General features: G+C 38.5%; 2 protein-coding genes and 1 long non-coding RNA gene across 5 annotated transcripts in view; 1 reads left to right on the top strand and 2 right to left on the bottom strand.

The window, feature by feature from the left end:
• jupb (junction plakoglobin b) overlaps positions 1-6,556 on the bottom strand; it is a 114,172-nt gene extending 107,616 nt beyond the window's left edge. For 2 of the 3 annotated variants that reach the window (XM_055005432.1, XM_055005433.1), the window contains exon 1: positions 6,319-6,556. The gene's annotated coding sequence lies outside the window, so the exon portion shown is untranslated. The remainder of the gene's footprint in view (positions 1-6,318) is intronic. The other variant, XM_023291806.3, reaches the window with a different exon arrangement.
• A 2,315-nt stretch (positions 6,557-8,871) lies between these two features.
• LOC118471746 (zinc finger BED domain-containing protein 4-like) lies at positions 8,872-10,728 on the bottom strand. The gene is made up of 5 exons (XM_055005299.1): positions 10,573-10,728; positions 10,325-10,448; positions 10,044-10,183; positions 9,306-9,855; positions 8,872-9,197 (listed from the first exon to the last, which is right to left on the bottom strand). Exons 1-5 carry the CDS (start codon positions 10,690-10,692, stop codon positions 8,872-8,874), a joined length of 1,260 nt encoding a protein of 419 aa, XP_054861274.1. The 5' UTR covers positions 10,693-10,728.
• Positions 10,729-10,859: 131 nt separating this feature from the next.
• Positions 10,860-15,812, top strand: LOC129347540 (uncharacterized). Its single transcript, XR_008599682.1, has 3 exons — positions 10,860-10,914; positions 11,836-11,936; positions 14,294-15,812. It is a non-coding gene; the product is annotated as an uncharacterized LOC129347540 (long non-coding RNA).
• Positions 15,813-23,426: the final 7,614 nt, after the last annotated feature.

Genomic DNA, 23,426 nt, shown 5'->3' on the forward strand with positions numbered 1-23,426 from the left:
TTACTCTTGTGGCACAAGTTAATAATCACACTGTGACCCAACCCAAGTCTTTTCTTCCAACGCACTACAACTGTGTGAAAAATTCTGGAGGCAGTCAGAGGGTTTTATTTCCGGTTTGTACATTTATTCAGATTTTTATCAGACTGTATTTATCAGATTCTTATTGGATGATGCGCAAACAAATTCTATGTGAATTTCTCTGTCCATTGTGTAGAAAGTGTGAGAAACACTACTTATATAGTACGTTTGACTGCACACACACAATATCACACAAGTACAAACAGGTGTAGGAGTTAAGGATGCCCAACTTGCTGCTCAAGTAAAAGTTCAAACTATTTATTGTACACTGCAGCACAATAATCAGACGGAGGTATCCAAAACACATAGGCAAACCCAGTGGTCAAAACAGGCAGGGCCAAAAGCACACACATGAAGCAACAGAGGTCACAAATTAAGGCGGGAAGGCTGACATAAGGGCACAAGACAAACTGGCGAGGAACATGAGGAAATAGATGAGTGTATATACACTGGGGCAGGGAAGACAATGGCACAAAGGTGGAACACATGATGGCAGGGCAGGTGATCAGCAGACCAAGACTGGAGAGTGTCAATAGACCTGAAATGAGACAGAGGACAAGTATGGATATGAAACAGGAAGTAGCAAAATAAAACAGGATGAACCAAAAATATGACCTAAGAGCTGGAGTTGGGTGTGACGCATAATGTGTAGAAAACATCTGATTTAATGAAATTGGATATTTGTCATATCAGGCTATCACCAATAGGTGGCTTTATGACTATAACTCAATATGATGCATTCACAAATGGACTGTTATTCTGCAAATGGTGCAATGTATACTCAAGTTACAATAACTTTGTTTCATAGAGACATGTCAAAACTTATTTAGCAAAAAGGCACAATTTCTTTTGCCCCAACCTGATCTGACTCATTTAATATTCAGCATCTGCCTATAGAGTCCATATCTAATACCATTTTCCTAGATAATACACACATCAAGCACACTGATATTCTGGAAATCAATCTAGTGCTTGTGAATGCGTGTTAACTGAATCGCTTTGTAATGCAAGGAGAAAGAATAAAGCATTTATGCATCTAAGCTGTTCCTTAATGTTACACAGATTTCCACAAACCTTGCTGTAAAGCTCAGTAGGGGACTGTCTGAAATGCAGTGTGGATAAAACAGATTGTCCTCTGGCTTTGCAAGCTTCAAAAGCTTGCAGAAAATGCATTGTAGATTAGCTGCAGTATTTGGGTGCACCACCAAGGGCAGTTTCTTAATGTTTAATACTGTAGCAACCCAAGGAGGCACATGGAGTATGTGTTGCAATAAGAGAGCATTGGAGGGGTATAGCTAGCAAAGGGACACTAGCTAAGACTTCTATGACACCTCATGGCATCTGACCAGAGCTTGTGTGTTTCAGATGAGCCGTGGACAATTAGAACAGCGTTCCTACATGTAGTAGCATATGTAAAGCAGCTGCCTTTGTAGCCCAAATCATGTGTCTGCTGACTAAAGCAGCAAGATCAGTGCAGTTAAAATGCCCACTGTGCTAAATTTGTGCTATGAATTAACTGATTATTGACTGACAATGCTGCCGATAATTGACCCAAATTTTTTTTATTTCATTTTCATCTCATCTCATTTTTCATTTTCATGTCATGCCACAAGTTGTGCTCTCATAGCTTCCTTCCACAGTCAAAAAAAACTAAGGTTTGCTAAGGTTAAGTGATACTTCTAAATTGTCCATTGGTGTGAATGTGAGTGTGATTGTTAGTCTCTATGTGTAGCCCTGTGATCGACTGATGACCTGTCCAGGATGTCCCCCGTCTTCACCCTGAGTCAGCTGGGACAGGCTCCAGCGCCACCGCATCCCTACAGAGGATTAAGCGGTATACAGATAAAAGTAAAATGTCAGGGCTGTAAATGGCAAAAACTGTGCAAGGTGGCACATGAAATTTAAAATGGCTGACTTTGAACTTTTATAAGCGGTGCTATCGAGCCGTTTTGTCACACCGATGCCCATGACCCATAAAACATAAAATATCTGACTGTTTCTGATGTGTTGGCCAAGTGTTGTGCATTTCCCAGCATTCCTAGTCCCTAAAAAGGCTTTTTTGTTTCATGGCCAATAATGCATTACCATGGAAACAGCTGAAGAGATTCATTATTCGACATCATTAATTTTCTTGCTGCCATAAAGCATGACTCTGTGTCACTGTTATGTCTGTGGTCATGCTATTTTGTTGTATAACCAGTCTGTTTTCTTTCCCAACGCTGAACGTACAACTGATGTGCATCAGGTGTGAACGTGTGTGTGGATGTTGGAGTGTGCAGACACGAGGTGATTGGGGAAACAACTGCCGGCTCGTGAATGATTGGCAAAGTAAGGTTGATGTTGGTGAGGTTATCTTGTTTGTTCTTCTGCTGGTTGAAGTGTTATGAATAAATATAGCTATTATCAAGTCTCAGCATTGTGTTTCTGTTGCTGCTTTCACTTGAAGAGTTGGACATTTCTGTGCTATGTCTCACAGACAGAATAGAATAACTGGAGACAAGTTAAAATCTTTCCAGCATTATACCGTCAATCATACATAGGATGAATTGAACCTGTGCTGTGTCACTGTTAAATTCCCATCAGCGATGAATCTTTATCATCTCAGCATTTTCAAACTGAGCCTGAAGGCCAGAGTTCCATCAGAGGGAAAACAAGCTTCACCTGATGAAATGGTTAGGAAGGTGATAAATCTGCTCTCTCTCTCAAACACACACACACTGACACAGCACTCCTGCAGGAAGCTGCTGGAGGACGGAGTGGGCGGAGTCAGTCGGACGACCAGGTGACAGCAGCTGAGACATCTTCTGAATTATGTAACAGCAATAAAAATAGACGTGAAAGGTTTTACATATTAATGGGGTCCCTTACAGGTGAGGCTGTCAGACCCCCATTGGCTAATGCTGAACATAAACACAGGTACATATATATACAGTGCAGAGGAGACAAAAAGAGCAAAAAGTGCACCCAATCACATGAAGCGATCTCTCACACACACACACACACACAAACATACACATCATGGCTAGTTCTCTAGCTGCTACACCTGTTTGTCACAGTCAGATGTGTGTGTGTGTGTGTGTGTGTGTGTGTGTGTGTCACTTTCCATACAGCTGAACTACAGTATACTATGAGATACTTTATTGCCCCCCTGGAGAATTTATTCTTCAGCTAGTGTCACTGCATTTCAAGTCCCGCCCTGTTCTTTGATCTAACCCCTAAAAACTCATTACTGTGTGTCACTTATTTATTTAAGGGCTCATCAATATGCAAAACACAGCATAATGTAAATATATTAACATATATTGCAAGTCTTCATTTATGATGGTATACTGTCACACATTTTACCTTTAACCAGTGATTTGGATGCTGCACTAAGCCATCATGCAATTTAGCCCCAACATTTAGAAGTTCATTTCCACTAAATCAGTCCCTTCCTGCCTTTAAAAAGGCTTAGATGTAACTCTACACAGCTGCTCTCTCAAGAATGTGCAGATCTATGAAGTCCCCGTCCTATCTCAACTCACTCCCTTCCCCTTCACAGCAGCTGGAGCACATCAGCTCACCTTCTACTCTACTCCATGGCAAAGTTATAATATTGGAGAAGAACAGCTTTAAGTGGTTGAACCAGAAACCCACTCTGAAGACATGTAATAATACAGAAAGTCCCACCATGCAAGTTGACAGAATTGTTTCCTTTGGTTTGTTACAGATGGAAATCTAAATCCATGTTATTGAGATTGTTACTGGTGTCCTTCAGTTTTGAGGTAAAAACGCTTGGCAATGGATTTGACTGCTTATTCATTATCTATACACTGCTTAATGCTCATTAGGGTCGTGGAGGGGCTGGAGCCAGTTCCAGCTGACTTAAGAGTGGGTTATGCTTTCCGCACAAACATGACGCGTGGAAATGAGACGCTCAAAATCCACACATGAGAACGTGTGTGGCTTTTAGAATCCATGTGGCATCTGCTCCCAAACTGCAGGGCGCATTTTATCCCAAACACACGTCTACCAAGGTACTAAACTAGAATAGAAGAGGTTTGCGATCATTTACACCACTTACAACATGGCAAAATTTTCCACTTGAGAAGGGTCGCGTGATGGAGCGTAGCTGCTAAAATGACATAATTCATCTGCACAGACTACGTGGATGCGTCAAGCATAAAACAAGCTTTAGGGTGAAGGGAGGAGACACCCTGGACAGGTCACCAGTCTATCACAAGGCTACACATAAGGCGCTTTTCCACTACCACCTACTCGACTCGACTCGACTCGACTCGGTTTAGGTCGTTTTCCATTACAATTGAGTACCACCTCATCGTGGGTGGAGTCGTCATAGCATGGCGGCCTGGAAGTGCCTTAACGTCATTTGTGGGCGACACAAATGCAACACAACAATGGAGGACATCGTGGCGATGGTACAACTGCTGCTTGGTCTATGGCTTTTTGTCAGTTTCAAAATAAAAGAAGAGAGTCAGAGAAAGCACCGTCACTGTTGCCTGTTTTTTTTAAAAAGGTTTGGTTTTCATGAAGGCATCGCTTTCGTGTGTCATCACTCCCTGTCCAATCAGTGACCTGCACTCTGTAGACGTCACATTATTGGCTCCACCCAGCTCGCTTGGAACCCCCTGCTGAGTAGGTACTAAAATAGTAGCTGGTACCAGCTACTACGTCCAAACGGAAAACCTCACAAATCAAGCAGAGTCGAGCCGAGTCAACATTCACACCTATGGACAATTTAGAATTACCAATTAACCTCGGCATATTTTTGAACTGTGGGAAGAAGCCAGACAACCTGGAGAAACCCCACACATGCACAGGAAGAACATGCAAACTCCACAGAAAGGTCCCAGGGCTAAGCCAGGACGTGAACCGTTGATCTTCTAGTTGCAAAGCATCAGTTCTAACCACCGAGCCACTGTGCAGCATATAACAAACATCATATGGAAATGTTAACAAAGTGAAAAACTTGATAATCTCTGGACAGGGACTTCCACATTCCACATTTACATACAGAATACACAGACATTTTCAAGCAATCGCATCAGTTGATCAAAATCACAACGTACTGAAACTGTTTTGTAAAATGTCCTATTAAATAAATAACAAGCAAAAACAAAATGTCTTCTTTAACGGACTCATGTTAGTCCACCGTGTTGTATTGAGGAAACTCTGATCTTGTGCATTACATGTCATTTGATCAACTGTCATATCTTTCTATGGTAAATACTGCATAATGTGGTCGTGATTGTCCCTTTCATGGCTGTGTCTGCATGAAGCTGTGAGCAACATTAATAGAAAAGAGACCTTTAACAGACTGATGAAGAGCCCAGTATTACCTATCCCATACCTGAGAAGAGCTTAAGTATCCCCGGTGACAATTACATGCCCTACTGTGCTATTTCTCTCTCGCTCTCTTCATGCATTTCTCAACCTCACCCTCAACATCTGTTGGGAATGAGACACTTCCGCTGCCCTCAGGAACACCAGCAGACATGCAAAGCGAGAAAGTAATCAAGAAAAAGAGTGGGGAATTTGGGCCAGAAATGTTTTGCCTGGAAGATTTGTTTTCTAAAACAAAAATGTCAGTAAAGCTCAGGGAACTGAACGCAGAGAAAGAAAGGGGAGAGAGAAAGTATGTGTCCATGTGAAAGAGAGAGAGAGAGAGAGACAGAGAGAGAAAAAGAGATAGGAATGTCATGCAGAGGGAGATTGCATGGAGACACCAGTAGACATGGAGAGCCACACCACTTTAACCCACAAACCGCACTATGTTTCCAAACAGTCTCACTGCAGTTACACAAAATACATACAAGCAGAAAAGCACTGCAAGAGCACATTAGCCACGTTTCTCTTATTTATAGACAGACACACATCATAATGTGCCCCTGTGGCAGCACGTAGCACCAACATTCCAAAAATGCCCCCTTCCAAGATGCAGTTTATATGTGAACCCGCATTAATCCAGTTAACGTGAGGTTTTATGCTGTTACTGTGGAGAACCGCCCAGCAGAGAAGCATAAGACTGACTGAAGTTTCTGTAAGACTGAGTGGATGCAGTTCACAGACATACACAAAAAAAACGTTTGTGTATGCCGTGATGCTGTGATGACCATCGACTGGGGGTAAGCCTTCACTCCCCTTTTCTATGTACCACCACGTCTCTAGTTGCCGTGCGTAAAAAACGACCCCATTATCTGGTTACCGCGCGTAAAAGGATGGGTCAGCTGGTTCTGTTACCTTGTTAACTGGACAGCAGTCTGGAGCCTGTCGCAGCGGTGACGGTTTCAACTTCCCTTTCGTTTCTCTCCTTAAATCCACAGTCCAGGTGCAGATTCGCTCCCGTGCCCTCTCTGTCTCGTTCTGTCTCCCGTTTGAGACGCTGTGCAGCACGCAGCTAGTCGGGCGGAATGAAGGCAGCGGACCGGCAGCCGCTCGGCTGCTTCAGCGTCACAGCAGTGGAGGGGGAAATGAAGAGCTCTCACTCTGATGGCGAGGGGCGTTTCCATGCTTCCCAGTCATATACAATCAGTGCCGCCATGCACTGCAGCTCTCCTCCACATTTTCTATAAAAAAGGGGGAGGCATTACATTTAGATTTTTATGTTTCTACATTTCAGCGTAATCCGATACAACAGCTCTACTGTTTAATACGTTTAAACGAGTAATTCAGTGAAAAAAATTACATTTATCACTAATCCCCATTTAAATGTTTCTTTGGCTTTGTTCAAAATGTTAGAAGTAGAAAAAATGATATTAAATCATTAATGTAACACCTGTTAATTTTTTTCTATATATACGTGCAACCACCACCTACTGCCACCTAAATAATAAAGGATCAGCCACAACATTATGACCACTGACAGGTGAAGTGAATAGCATTGATTATGTTGGTACTATGTGGTGTTCTGCTGGAAAATCTTGGATTTTGGCATCTGTGTTGATGAGACTTAGACATCCAAATGAGCGTTGTCCCAGAACAAGCACACTCCTTCATGCAAACGGCAATCCTAATCAACAGAATGCAGTGGAACAAGTTAGATTGACAGAGTACCCAAAGGATCCACTGCCAATGTCCTGGTGCCAGAACGTCTAGGACATCCTGAGAGGTCCTCTTGTCCATGCCCAGTGGTTCAGAGAATTTTTGACCACATAAGGGGGATCAACAGAATATTAGGCAGGTGGTCATAATGTTATTCCTGATTGGATGACATATCCCAGTCTCTGTAATAAATTGATTTAGATTCGTATTATATAGATTTAGCTGGACAGTTATAGAGACAAGTAGACCGTGTGAGGTTTTGTGAAGATAAACTCTTCAGACAAGCCATTTCTGTACAGCTGGTCACATAACTGCTTTGCGACAGCCTACTCAAGGATTTTTAAAGAATTACAAATAAGTGGAGATCGGATGGTAGCGGGTTAAAACACCTGGATCAAGAGTAGGCTTTCAGAATAGAGGTTTAAAACAGCAACCTCAAAAACCTGTGGTATGTTGCCTGTTAATAAAGAGAGGTTGATCAGATCTAATAAGCAAATGTTAATTACAGGAAAACTGTCCTTGAGCGGTCTAGTTGGAATGGGGTCTAACAGACATGTTGCTCGCTGAGATGACTGTCAAGTTCTCCAGGTGACAGTCAAAATATTAATCAGGTCGCAACACATATGTGACTGTTGTTGGAAAGTTGTGGTGGATTTTTATTTCTAATTGCTGAAATTGTATTTGTAAAAATGTTCTCAAACTCATCACTAGCCAGAGCTGCAGGAACACAAGGCTCCATGGAGCTGTGGCTTTTTGTCAGCCTGGTGAGAGCGCTCAAAAGAGACCTGGGACTGTTCTCGTTTTCCTCCATTAGAGATTAACAATGAGCAGTTCTTGTTCTACAGAGCATTTTTTTTTTAATGTGTCCTTTTTTATATGACATTAAACTATTCTTCCAAGCCAAGTGAAATGCTTCCACATTAGTGAAACACCACTGCCTTTCCAGTCTTCAAGACGTCTGCTTAAATGTAGACTTTTGTAATTTATACCAAGGAGCCTCTCTTCTTTGATTAATTGCCTTCTGTTTCAGAGAGGCAACAGTGTTGAGTGACGCCAATAAGATCACTGACCTGTGTGTGACTAACATTTGGGTAGCTGCTCTCTATTATATAAGCATATGGCACTGATGTAAACAACGGAATAATTTTCTTAACCCTTTGATGCACAACATGGGTCAAGAGATACCCATTTTCCATTGAATATGGGTCACTTTTGACCCATGTTGTGGATCCGAGGGTTAAAGTAGTTACTGCATTATCAGTCAAACATGTACTGTAGTGTAGTGATGGGATGATGATGCCTCAAGGAGTGTATTGACACACTACCCAAACTGTGTTGGCACTGTATTGACACTGTGTTGGTCACTCAATAGTGACCTCTGCAGTAGTTCTAAAATCATTGCAGGTAAACAAAATGAAAATAAGATGGAAATGCTTACATGCTGCAAACCCAACATCAGCCTGTGAAATAATATTTAATCTTTATTTAATTGCTAGTCTTTTACTGAAAATATGATCTCATCATTGTTTAATTTCATTTGCTCAATTTGTTTGCTGAGTTGAAGTTGTTTATGAGAAGAGTTTTAAATTTGCTTAAAACCTTGTTTGTGTAAATGCTAAAATGAGTTGGTATGTAAAATATAGCAAATTTGTCTATAATAAAATTCAGAGTTCCAATTTTTAACTTAAGTATGGAATTTTTTTTAACTTAAGTGTTCAATCATATGAAATAACAGACTAAAAATGGATTCATTCATATACTTTTATTGAGGAACAAAAGTTTTTGTAGTGTCTTTGCTCCAAGGCGATTTCTCTTCTTGGACATCAGTTCCCCTGCCTGAGAAAAAACTCTCTCACAGGGTACAGATGAGGATGGTGTGCATAAAAATTTAAGTGCGAGTTGATACAGGTGTGGATATGTTTTCTGGTTATTTTTCCAATATTGTAACGGATCTTGTGCTCTGGGTGTGTTGGTTTCAGCCAGGTAGCGTTGGACTTCAACTATGGAACCAGCTGTAGTATTCGAGGTCGAGTTGTTCTCCTCAACCTCCATATCCAGAGGTTTCCAGAGATTGTGCCCTAACAAATATTTTAGAAATAATTCTTTGTTAGTTGTTAGTTTATTATCACATGACAAACTGCAACAGAAATATACAAACAAACACAAAAAAATATGTGTTTTCATACCTGAACTGGGTTCTGATCCATGTGAAGAGCTAGGCTCTTCTCCTGCTGGGTCAGGCTCATGGCTCCTCATTTCAGCAGCACACTCCGACTTCAGTCTCTTGACAGCTTCAGTTGCTTTTAGTGGACTAAAGAAGCCAACTGTTTTAAACCTGGGGTCCAACAGTGTTGCCAGTGTCATCACACTGAGCGATTCCAGGTTGCAGATAGACTCAGTTAGCCGCTTTCTCAGATTTTCAGCCAGCTGTTGAGCAGCTGTTTTTGTCACTGTTGAGGCTTGACGTTGAAATTCAATGTGGATCATTCTCATCAATGGAATAACATTTGACCCTGAGACAGTGTGTCTCTGAGGAAAATGCTGCACTCCCAAGACTGATGAACGGAGTTCATGGCTTTCTTTGTCCACATAGTGGCAAGTAACAGCAAGATATGCCTTCATATTAATGGACGTCCACATATCAGCTGTTAAACTAATAGCAACGACGCTCTGGAGGTCCATTTTTGTTTTTTCCTTTTCCTCCTCATATTTCTGGATCACCAAGTCTTTGATGGCCTAAAAATAACCATAAAAATACTTTAATACATCATGAAAATATATATATATTTTTTATATATATATATATATATATATATATATATATATATATATATATATATATATATATATATATATATATATATATATATATATGACATGACGGTACCCATTAATTAATTTAACCATACATTTCTTAAACATACCTTCCTGCTTGGTAGAACATATGAGGGTGCAATAAGCTTCAGGAGCTCCCTGAATCCCTCATTTCCAACAATGGTGAGTGGCTGACAGTCTTTGATGATCATGTTGACCACAGCCTCATCCACTGCTTGCTTGTTAGGAACTGCAAGCCAAACGGAAATATTTTGTTTAAAGCTTCTTAAAGGACTGCAGTTTTTACAAACAATATTACAGAGTCACACGAAGCCTTTTGTGTGTAATAAACTATTTTTGGAAATTAAAATTTTTGAGAATTTCAACATACCTGGGGTACTCACACAAGTATCTGCCAATTCTTCATTGCCATGCTGAGCTCTATAATGCTTCAGCATTGATGAAGTGCTCTTATTGATGTAAGATAGCTCTGTGGAGCAGAGCCAACACTTCACCTACAATAAAATAAGAAGTTAATCTATCTGAAAACAATCAAACCTCTTACAGAAAAGAGTAGAAACATATTTAATTAAAAAAAAAACTAACAGTAAACAATGCCCAAAGGAGAAAAAGATTTACCTTATTTGCCGTCAAAAGATCAAAATGATTCCAGACTGGGGAAAACTTCATCTTATTGGAACGATCCATGAAGTCAGAAGTTGAACAAGGTGAGGGCAAACAGACACAGCAACAATACATGTCAACACAGTTTGTTTCCTTATAAACACACTTTGGCGCGGCACATCCAAACGACACACTTCCTGTATCGGTCACATGATTTTTTCTTAAAGCGATACACGCACCAATACGGGGTTTCACGCTTGTGTACTCGGCACAGTGCTTACGAACCAGTGTTGTTCGTCCCATCACTACTGGTAGCATCTCTGGCTGCTGGTGACCTTGTTTTTGGAGTAAAACACGGTAAGAAGATAAATACTTCTACCCCGTAGCGTTATTTTGTTGTACGTTAAGTCAGCGACTTGTGAAGAGTTGTGTTTTGTCGTGTTTGAGCAGTTGGTCCGGACGCGTTAGCTAGCTAAGCGGCTAAGTTAGCTAGCTAAGCGGCTAAGTTAGCTAGCGGGCTAATTAACACAGGTGGCTAACTTACCGCTGAACACCTGTGTAAGTTGCTACTGCAGCTGTCCTCATTATTAGAATGACCTTCTCAACCTGTATTTCTCTGCTGTGTATTTTAGCTTTTAAAAAAGTTATTTTACTTCAAGGTTAACTGAAACCCATTCAGCTGCACTGAAGTTTAACATTCAGCTGCTTTGAATTAAACCGCGCTTAACTTAACATTGCTCAACATTACCTCTCTGAATCTATAATTTCAATAAATTCCTTCTCTCTTCCACTGCTCAAGTTCAATCCAGTATATAAAATGACATTAATAGTGAATAAACTAACAACCAGCCATTGTATTTATTTATTATTGCATGTATTTGAAGTAAAACATGAGTTGAAACATCCTTCTTTTGGATCTAGAACTGCACAAACCGTTCATTTTCAGTCACCTGATGAGTTAAACTCCCCTTTTTATGTGAGGTTGAAGCAGCAAGTCTGAGTTAACAAAGAAAGTTGTTTATAATTTGCGATACCTGTTGTCTCTGACTGAGGCTTTAGTTTCTGTTGAGCCGATTTACACGTAGAAACTTTGTTCAGGAAAATTTCTCAGTAGCTCAGAGGACAGGCTGCTTTTTACACAACCTTGTAAGAGAATGTCTGTCAATGCTTTCAGCAGAATTTAGAAACACAACACTTCCTAAACAGATATTTTGAGGCTGTGAGGCTGAACGTTTGAGAGTATATCAGTGTGTTTGTTTGTGGTCTTTCTGTTTCTAGGTGGAAGCTGAATTAGTGAGGATGACTCCTGCTCCTGTCATCTCTAAGCTCCTCACACATCTTTACCTGCACATGAGGAAAATCACTCCTGTAGAATGCAGGTATGTTTGTCATTATTATAAAAAGATGTTGCCTGGTGACCTGTCAGAAACCCATTATACAGAGTCAGCCAAAATAATGTTTACACACATCAGGAAAAGAAAAACTTGCATAAATATTTCAGTACCAAATTTATTCAGACATCACGAGATTAATAAAAGTTATCTTTGGCCTCTACAATTACAAGAGATGCTCAAAGTGGTGGCCACTGGCTTCCAGACATTTCTGTTGTGTTGTAGATGTCACTTGTTGATGCTCCATTCATGAGGGTAGCGCCATCTGTTGGGAAAACATCGTACAACAGGACACAGAGGTATCGTGATTTGATCAAACTTAGAAAGCGGTATCTATATGTGTAGAAGTACTTATACAAATAAAATATTTATAAAAGTTTTTCTTTTCCTGATGTGTGTACATTATTTTTGGCCGACTGAACTTAATGAGAACAAAACTGTCATTTAATTGTTGCTCTAAAAGCTTCTTTAGTGAAATCTGGCTGGTGTTCTGCTTTGAAACAAACTGCTGTTGAGGTCTGTGTTTTTAGGTTTAACCCCACAGTTTCTGAATGAACTGATAGTTTGTTTTTCCTGATCAATGTGGACGTTATAATTGATGGTAACATTTACTGATCATATAATCAGCATGACAATATAACAGTAGAACATTCTGACCACCTGACTAATACTGTGTTGGTCCCTTTATGCTGCTAAAACTCCTCTGACCCAGTGGTTCATCAGAACCTCTGGGGATGTCCTGTGGATTCTGTGGATCCTGTGGGTTGCAGGGTGGGTCCTACCTAGACCAGGCTGATCCTGGACCATCCCACAGATGCTCAATCAGATCTGGATGTGGGGAGTGTGGAACCCAGGTGAACAGCTTAGCTCTGTCATGTTCCTCGGACCACTCCTGAGCAGTGTTAGTTTGTCCTGCTGAGGGTGGCAGCTGGCATCAAGGACTGCTGTTGCCATGGAGACTAGAGGGTTGTTTGTCCTGCAGTGTTTAGGTGGTGGTACATGTCAAACATCCACATGAACGTCGAGGTTTCCCACCAGAATGTTACATTAGAACAAGATGATGGATGTTGTTCTCTTCAGCTGTCAGTGGTCAGAATGTTGTGGCTGATTGGTGGATCTGTCTGCCTTTACTCTGACATCCAGAGTTATACAAAAGTGTAATATGTGTGCAGTGCAGAAGAGATTTACTTTATTGTATGCATTTTTTTTAAGGGAGAGCATCTTTTTTATCCACCTGAAGAAGACACAATCTTTCCCTTCAAAGGATAGTTAATTGTTACTACAGCTTCCATAGTGGTCCCATCAGAGAAAATCATAGCCACATAAAGATTTTTATTAATTCCAGGGCTGGTTAAGTAAAGATTATAATAATAACTACATCAGATTATTTTTGGTTGCAGTTGGAATTTAGCAGACTGAGAGATGGTTGAGAAGGTTTGCAGTTCTTGTTTTAGCAAAATATGTTATAACAGAAGATCTTTATTGTCATTGTACATGAAATTATCTGCAAACCAGTAAAGTGCATCAGTCTGAGGTATCTAAAAATAAATAAGTAAAGAAAAATGCTTCTAAAGCCAATAATAAGCAGAATATTTTGCGGGAATATTCTAAAAAGGAAAGAAAAGCTCCATTCTCTTTTTTTTCTTTTCTTTTTTTTTGTCTGCATTTGTTCTCATTGTTTAACTCCACAAAAGAGGTGTCAACATTGTATGAGATTGATGCATATTTAAGTCTTGCAGCCAAATATTTTAATATTTAGTGCATGTGTGTGACCATCACCGGCCCTCCCTGAAAGCTAAGCAGACATTCTTTATTAGAATTCCCTATTATGAGCCAGGAAGGGCAGTGCTACACCTCAGTGATGTGTGGGGGAAACAAAGACTGGACAGAACGAACAGGACGAACAGGATGAACAGGGATAGAAACTAACAGGCGGTGCTATTGCAATTAAAGATTGTAAGGTGGTGTGTTATTCCCAACTACTAACTGCCCATCAATAAAAAAAAAAGAAAACCAACACAAAAGAAAAAGAGATTCAATAAATAAATAAACAAACCGTACTGAGCACCATAATTGTAGATGTCTTGATAGTATAGAATAGAATAGAATAGAATAGAATAGAATAGGCCAGAAGAGGATACTAGTGAAAGCTCCATTCTCACTCCTCTCAGGATAAACTGTCATTAAAATTGACTTTAAATTTAGCTTCAACACGAGATAAAAACATTTACTTTCATTACTGATATTGTCAAGTTTTAATAAAGTTCATGCTACTTTTATAAAATGATGAAAGTGAATAAATTGTATTTCTGTGTTTGATTTCTGTCTTTTCTCCTGTCATCCAGATGTTCAGAGGGAGATGATGCCACATCTGGTCCAGCCGATGGAAGGTCTTGAAGTTCTCTGACTGGCCTCGACTGAAGATGGTCGTCTCACTGGATTTAAGGTTCAGATGCTCAGTAACAAACTCCACCAATGTGCCAACAGTGAAGCTTTAGGTTTATTAAATGTTGCTGTGAAGGTTTTGCTGTTTTTCTTGGTGAATGCAATGAGCTCCAACTGAAACTTGAATTAGAACTTAGAAGTAAATCCTTCCATCTGAAAGGATTTAGTTGCATTAATAGCCTCATAACATTCAAATTTTTATTCCAGTCTTAGTTGGAAATAGAATCTCTGTATTGATTCAGGTAAAAACTGAACTTCACAGCATGTTGGAGCAAAACAACCAGATGAAAACTGTGATGGTGTTGGATTGTCAGACCGTAATGTTGCAGCTCAAAGCAGCTTTTCTAGCTCAGTTCATTGTGACATTCAGCTATGAATCAACACAGCAGATGGTGATCCATGCTGTGGAAGTCTCACATCTCCTGATTTAATGGAGCTGCTTTGCACTTTTTACACTGTTTATTCACCAACACTTTATTTAATAAAAGTCCCATCTAGTTTTTATGAGGAATGTGATGTTTTAATTTCTCTGTGAATAACTGCAGTCTAATGCAACAGCTGGAGTTGTAACATCTGTCCTGATATTGATCGTGAAGTATTGATCAGAATACTTATGGTCAGCAGTCATCCCTGAAGTTTTACATTAAAATCTTGTGTTGTGAACTTTGGTAAGAAGCAGAAACTGTTGCGTTGCCATGGATACTTGAGTGTTAAATTCTGTCCATGTTTTTATTTTGGGAAATGCAGTCCAGTTCCAGAATGTGGAGGAATTTAGTCTCAATCACAGACAACAAATATTATCTGAAAGTCGGGTTATTGTTGTTTATCAGCACAATACAAAAAGATTAATGTTAGAAATATTCCAGTTAAGACTCTAGAATATCATGATTTATGTAAATTTACCTCAATAATATGAATGTTCAGGTTAAGATTGTACAGTGATATGTATTATGTAAGTTTAGCTGATTAAAGTTTAGGACTCTGCACTAAAATATTATTTAAATTGACATCATTATTATAATATTTAGGGTCAGACCCTACAGTATTGAGATTAAGAAATCAAATATTCTATAAAATGTAAATACACTGAACTCATTTGGATATATTTAAGTGAGACTCTACAATATTATTTGACACAAATCTATCTAAATCAAAATTTTAATAATTTTCATGCCAAACATTTACTGGACTGATTTAAACATTAAAATCACTCCTTTCTAATCCTCTGCCGTACGTTCAAACCTGAGGCCTTAAATAGAAACACACAAGTATCTGTTTGAAGGAACTTCTGCAGAGTCCTGGTTCCAGAACATGATGATAGAATTATAGACAAACTTTAACAAAAGCTGCCTGAGAGTTTACAGGTTTTTATGTTAGATTTCTTCAGTAATTTAATGAGCGTTATCGGCAAGTTTCTTCTCTGGAGATGCACAATGAGGGATGTCTGCAGCGACTGAGAAAGGGTCTCACCACATCCTTACATGAGGAAAAAGACTTTATTGAAGACTACAATGAGAAAAACTATCAGACAACAGACGGCTGCATTCAAGGTGAGCTCTGAACATTTGATCTGGAACAGGAATTCAATAATGGCAGCATGAGCTTCATTTCAGTCTGTAGCTGCTGAATTTATGGATGAATCATCTGGCACTAGAGAGGAAGACCATCAAACATCCACGTCAGCTGATGGAGGTCCAAGAGTCTCACCAAACAAACAACCTACAGAGTGAAGACCTCGAATCTGATTGGACGGCCTCCTATTCAGCCACGTGTGAACAAATGCCTCTTAATTGATTTGTTTTCTAAAATAAATCTAGTTTGAGTCCTAATCTATGCCTGTGTGTTTGCTTCTTTACACTGCTGTTAACAGTTTAGGCTGTTAGAGCTCCTTTATTTGTGACTTCCACTAAAAAAACTGATGAAAATAAGTTTGCCAGGGTTCTGACTGATAAATAATAAAAATAATTGTTTAAATATTCCTTTAAACAATCCTTTTAGGTCTACATTTCCTTTACACTGACTTCTTGGTATATGTACAAGTATTTTGGGTGGAATATACCATTAAGCCTGATGTTCAAGGGTTCTTCTGGGAATATACCATTAAACCAACCTTTTAGGTAAATGTTCCAGGATGTTGGGTAGAATATACCATCAGATCAACCTTTTAGGTCTACATTGGAAGATTTTAGAGTAGAATATTACTCCAAACCATCCTTTAGGTCTACATTTAAGGTGGAATACTCCTTTACACCAAGTTTTTTTGCTCTACATTGAAAGATTTTAGGTGAAATATTCCTTTGAATGAACTTTTTGAGTTTATTTTCAAGGATGTTGGGTGGAATATACCATCAGACCAACCTCCAAGGTCTACAGTAGTGATTTTTAGGTGGAATATACCATTAAACTCACCTTTTAGGTCTACATTGGAGGATTTTAGGTGGAATTTTCTTCCAAACCGTCTTTTATTCTACATTTAAGGATGTTTAGGATGGTATATTTTTCCAAACCAACTTCTCAGGTCTACATTTCAGGTGGAATATTCCTCCATAATAACTTTTTTGGTCTACATTGAAGGATTTTTTCGAAGCCACCCTTGGGGGTCTATATTTGAGGTTTTAGGTGGAATATTCCTTTTAACCAGCCCCTCAGGTCTCTTTGAGGATTTTGGATGGAATACTCGGTTAACGCAACATTTTAGGTGCATGTCCAAGGATTTTTGGTGGAATGTTCCTTTAAGGTGGATGTTTGAGGACCTTGTAGGTGGAATACTTCCTGAAACCAACCTTTTAGGTCAACATTCAAAGATTTAAGGTGGAATATTCCTTTAAACCAACCTAAATTTCATGTTTCGATCATTATCAAGTGAGAAACCTCAATCCAGACTCCTCATAATGACGTTTGAGATTTATGCTGCTGTTATTTGTTTAGTCCAGACTAAATGACAGAAATCCACAGCTGTAATTTTATTTCAGGACTCGGTTATTAAATGTCAAAACAATCTATGTGACTCTAAAAAATCAACAGCTTTACAAACTCTAAGATTAAACTCTCCACAAGGATCCAAAATAAGTTGGACTTCTACATGAGAGCTTTAATTATTCTTCATCTACTTCCTGAAAAGTTTGGTCAATAAAAAAGACAAAAACTAATACTTTCAGCTGAACTAAAGACAGACTTTGTGATTTTTCTGCTCACATGTTGTGTTGTTGTAAACTTACTCTTTCAAATAAATAGCCGTCTAACCCCCTGGAAACCAGCGTTTGTCCTGTTTTTGTGTTGCTCCTCAGCAACCCTAGACAGCCGGGTCCTAATGTTTTTGGAGGAACACACCATACTATGACGTTTTTACAATGATGGTTCTACTATGGAACCAGTTTGACATGTTCAGGCGTTCTTTGTGTGAAAACTCAGAGATTTCAGGTATCAGAAGGTGGTTTTCAACTTTCTTTGTTAACTTTCTGCCTCAACTTTAAACTAAATTTCCTTCTCTAAGCCAGCCCTCTGGACTTCCAGTAAGCTGTGTTCCTATTGGCTGTCCAGGTGGCTGTGTTCCTATTGGCTGTCCAGGTGGCTGCTTGGTGTTATCAGGAACACCTGAGCAGCTCAGTGTCTTCCTGCTTTATTTAGCTGCAGACAAACATTTCCTCTGTTTCTCTCCACCACTGAACTGGGTTTGGCTCCGTTGCTTTCGTTTGTTCTTTAGGCGTTGGCTTGCAGCTTCCAGCAGTAAAATCGTCTTTAATGTGTTTCTTGGTGTGTTTTAGGGCTTTATACTGGATAGTCGTCTTGGTAAATGAGGTTCTTTAGCCACAGTTAGCACATGGTGCCCTTGTGTGCAGTGATTAGTGGATTTGGTGCAGCTGAGTTGTGTCTTTGTCTTGGCTGTAGTGAGTCTTTAGAGGTTTTTGGTCAGACACATTCTGTATTCTTCTTTGAGAACCAGCGTTGGTTGTCCAGAAGGTAAGAGTTCCTGTCCTGATTCTCTGTTCTCAGAGGTTCTCTGGTAGGCTGCAGGAGACTTTAGCGTTTGGGTTGTGCTAGTTTGGTTTTTGTATGGTTTCCTTTGGACGACTATCTTGAGGCCCCTCCATGTGGTTTAGTGAGGTTTTCTGGAACAGTTCTACATAGCAACCTGCAGCAGAAGAGACTTTGAGAGTTTTTAGGAAGTTCTGGAGACCAGACTTTAGAGCAGCAGAAACATTTGTCAGCAGTTTGAGCAGGAGAAGGTGAGCTTCAGAGTAGAAATGAGACGGAAACCTTCTTGACCCGTGTGGTGAGGTCCTGTACCAAGAGTTTGAGCAGGTTGTGAAGAGTCTGTAGTTCTTTGGTCTGAAAGCACAAGAACAGTCGACTCATTAAAGGAGAAAACGGGAGATATTGTTGGTTCTTCTGTCGCTCTGCAGTTTCCTTAGACTGAATATCAAGTTTATATTTTAAATGATTTCCCATGTGAGCCCAAGAAGACTTCAATAAACTCCCTCCATCCCCTGGACACAACACATTTTATTACCATGTTAAATCTTTTTTTTTTTTAAATGTTTTTGAGTTTTACTCATAGTTTTAGCATAGTTTTTTTCTCTTTGCTTGTTTAGTTTTGTCATCTGTGTAAAAGGTGCTAAACAAATAAAGCTGAATTGATAAACTGAATAACTGACTAACTCATGACTGTGACAACAGTACAACAGTATTTTCATTGTGATTTAAGGGTTTATTTCATTTTTAAGGTTGGGGTTAAAGTCTTGACAGACAAAGAAGATTAAAGAAATAAACTACATAACAAAAAGCAATTAAATCAAAGGACAAAAAATTTAATACAACAAAACTTTTAAAAAGTGTTATTATTAAAAAGTATTTTTTAAATGTTTATCGAAAATATTTTATCTGTAATTTTTAATATTTGTATTTTTAAAGTTTTGTTTAATTTCATAATTACATGCATTGTATCTTATTTATCTAATTCAATATTTTGTCTGTTTAATATAGTTAAACATTAAATACAATTAAATGATATTAAACAGACAAAATATTAAATTAGATAATTAAACAAGATACAATACATGTAATTATGAAATAAACAAAACTTTTAAAATACAAATATTAAAAATTAAAGATAAAATATTTTCCATAATTAAACATTTAAAAAATACAATTAAACAAGAAGAATATTAAACATTTAAAAAAAAAACATTTAATTAGATTATTAAACCTTTAAAAAGACAAAACATTGAATTAAATAATTAAATGTTTAATTAGAAAATTAAATCTTAAAGACAATAAAACTTCAAATAGGAATTAAACAGAAAATACAATGAAGCATTTAAAAAGAAAATTAAACATTAAAAGGTGGTAAAGCATTTAAAAAGAAAAACCTTAAAGATGTAATCAAAAAATTAAATATTGGGGAAAAAAAAAAATTCAAACAAGCCGATAAAACATTTAAAAAAACAAACATTAAAAAGACAAAACATTTCGAAATCAAGTCAGACGTTAGAAAAGAATAAAAGTTGAGAAAAGAGCAAAACTAAACATTTAAGAAGAATCAAACTAACGACAAAACATTTGAAAAGACACCAGTTAGACTATAGAAGATCAAATTAAACAGAAGAGACAATAAGATGATCAAAAGAGCAAAAACAGATGAAAGTCTTAAAGCGTTTTCTAGTCTGAAATGAAAACATCAAGTTGTTTCTTCAAACATTTCCTCTTTCTATGTTCTTGGTTTGATTGTGGACAGATTTACTAAGAACTCATTTCAGAAAACTGCTTTCCAGATAAAGTCTACTAGTAGTTGAAGGCATTGATCAAACTAATGTTACCTTCTGATCTCCACAAACTTTACTGTTCAGTGAAGAGAATCAAAGTTTGTTGAGGATTTCTAAAAAACCCACAGGCGAAGGTCTGAGCAGAACTCAGATGGATGGTCTAAATGTGAAATCAAGACTCATGGTCACAAGTTTTAAGGCTTCTGTTAACCAAAAAGTTCAAACTAACAGAGAAGTACTGAGAAACTTTTAAAATTTCAGTCCTCAGACTGTCTGAAGGTTCAAACTAACAGAGAAGTACTGAGAAACTTTTAAAACTTCAGTCCTCAGACTGTCTGAAGGTTCAAACTAACAGAGAACTGCTCAAGAACTTCCAAGATTTCAGTCCTCAGACTGTCTGAAGGTTCAACCTAACAGAGAACTACTGTGGGACTTAGAAAATTTCAGCCCTCAGACTGTGTGAAAGCTCAGGTCCTGAGGACTCGGGAGGTGTGGAGGCTTTGGAAAGTCTTGGAACTGAGGGTTCCACCCTCCAGCACAAAGGCTGAAGTCCAACCTCCTGAGAAAAACGGTCGAGTCGAGACACGAGTAAAAAAAAAAAGTCGAAAACGACAAAAAATAGATGATAAATGCGCAAAAAAAAGAAGAATTAGTATCTGAGCGAGTAGCTCAGGAGGTTAAGAGGATAGACTACCAACTGGAAGGTCGCAGGTTCGAGACCCACCACCGGCATTTTTCTTTCTTTGTCTTTGTCAGAATTTTGAGAAAACTTAAGAAGGGTCTGGTCTTGAACCAGCGACCTGCAGCTCCATAGGCAAATCCTTAACTCACTGAGCTACAGATCAGATAAAAAGAAATAAATTCGTCGTCCCTTTGGCATCGTAGTTCCTGAAGTGACCACATGGGCGGAGCCAAGGCGGAGTCTGGGTGGAGTCAGGGCGGAGAGTAGGCGGGGATGTGGGTGGCGGCCTCCCCCCTCTACTCCCCCACCTCCCCTCACCACCCACCACACCTTCCCCCGCCCGACGAGTTCTTCGAGTCTCCACGAGTTCCTCGAGTCTCCACGAGTTCCTCGAGTCTCGACAGGTTTTCACGAGTTTCTGGAGTTTCCACGAGGTCGGAGGCACAACAAGTTGTCATGAAGAGATGTTGAAGTCGGCCAGGATGGACTGACTTTTTACAGCGACTAGAAGGAAGATGACTAGAAGAGCAGGTCTTTAACCACCATCCATAAAATCCATGGAGTTGCTCCAGAGAAATGAAGGGAGGTCAACTTTTATCAACCTCCATCTAGATGTTCAACTTGATATCTTTACTTGGAGATTTTTAGCACCACAAACCTTTAGTATCACACTTTATTATCATTTATTAGGACTTTAATGGAATCCACCAGCAGATTTACTTTTTGTTGACAAACTTTATTCTTGTCATTGTGGGACTGCAGTATTTAAAACTGTTCCTTCTATTTGACCTCATGTTTATTTTAGTGGAGAAAGTTATTTTAATTGTTGATTAGTCTCTTAAAAACTAAATAATAAATTGGATTAGTCAAGAGGTTTAAATTTCTTACTTTGTCATATTTTAAATATGACAAAAAATATAAAAATAAAGTGTCGAGACAATTTGACCTGTATTTGGTGTTATATAAATAAAATTGAATTCAAAATGTATGTATCTTGTAATGTTGGAGTAATTCAGCCATATATGTTGGAAAACACATTTTCTTTGTCCATTAATCTGTTGATTGTTTTCTCCAGTAATTAATTTCTTGTTTTGGTTTATAAAATGTCAAGCCCAAATATATTCAGTTTACTGTCATAAAAAACAAAAAGATTTACATTCATGATGCAGGAATCAGACAGTTTTTCACTTTTTATCTTAGTTTAGTCAGAAAGATAATTGATAATGTGTGAATTGTTGCAGCTTGTGAGCCATAGAAGGTTTTAATCTTTGGGGCCGAGTGTCAAAAAACATTTAGAAACCAACATCAGCAAAGTACTCAAAGATTTGAACATCATTTGCATGACAATGTCAAATTAAAGGACATTTATTTCCAATGTAAATGTGTGATATTCATCCTCTGGAGCTTTCTCTTCACATCGTCTTCCACCTGGACTGGTTTGGTCGGGAGCATGTGCAACAAACATTTGAAAAACTGCACTTTAACATCAATGAATGACACTGAAGTTTAATCTCTACATAAATGAGACTGAGTCTGGATGTGCTGCTCTATCATTAACTCCTAAGTTTAGGGAAAGTTCAAACAAAAGAGGACAGTTCAGATAAGACTTGAGAATGAGCTTATTCTGAACAAACATCTCAGACTTTCTGAGCTTCAGCACCTACAGCAAGATATTTTAACAACAAGCAACTCAAGAGATCCAGAAGTTGGAGAGAGTTAGCTTTAGCTGAGCCAAAGAACATGTGGGACGCTAACCTAGCAAACATTTCAGACTTTTCTCTGTGAATTCTGAGAAATAATTTCCTATTTAATGACAGAGCTACACATCTTAGCTCAGTCTCAGTAAAACAGACTCTAATTCAGTGTCATCCATCCATATTAAAGTGCAGTTACCCAAAATGTTTGTTGCATGAGCTCCAAGAAAACCTGTCCAGGTAGAAGGCCACTTTGACAAACAGGAAGTGGAAGATTCCAAGCAGATTTATAGAAGGGGGAACCGGACTGTACTAAGTTTGGTCGAGTATAGGGGGGTGTTTTGTGGGTTTTTAAGGCTGATAATGATTATTAGTGAAACATTTGGAGTATATTCATTTGGATATTCATTTGCAGTAAATGAAAGTATTTAAAATCTTGGAGTTAAACTTACAAGAACATAAACTTTAACAGAAAACTTTGTTGATACGTTTTTGTTTTGTTTACAGATGTTAAGTTAAAGGAGTGTTATATGTGATGTATAACCAATCAAATCACTCCAGAAGACAGAGCGACCACAGCTAGATAAAGGTTCAGAGCCAAAGTAGCACCATTTTTAAATGTATTTATTACTGTAAATCAGTAAAAAATAAAATACTGATAATCAGTAAAAAATAAAATACTGATAATCAGTAAATCAGTCAGCCCACAATTACTACAATTCTACAATGTATGTCTCTTTCCTTTGACTTGTTATTTGTACAACATACGATGTATATGATGGCGTTTTTTCATACCAAAGGCTATACTATGATGTTTTCTAAGAGACATACTATACTAGTACCAGTACCAGTGTGGCTGCTGGATTACCTCACCAACCGGCCTCAGCTTGTGAAA

The sequence above is a fragment of the Amphiprion ocellaris genome, chromosome 19 (genome assembly GCF_022539595.1).
Source record: "Amphiprion ocellaris isolate individual 3 ecotype Okinawa chromosome 19, ASM2253959v1, whole genome shotgun sequence".
Taxonomy (NCBI): Eukaryota; Metazoa; Chordata; class Actinopteri; family Pomacentridae; genus Amphiprion; species Amphiprion ocellaris.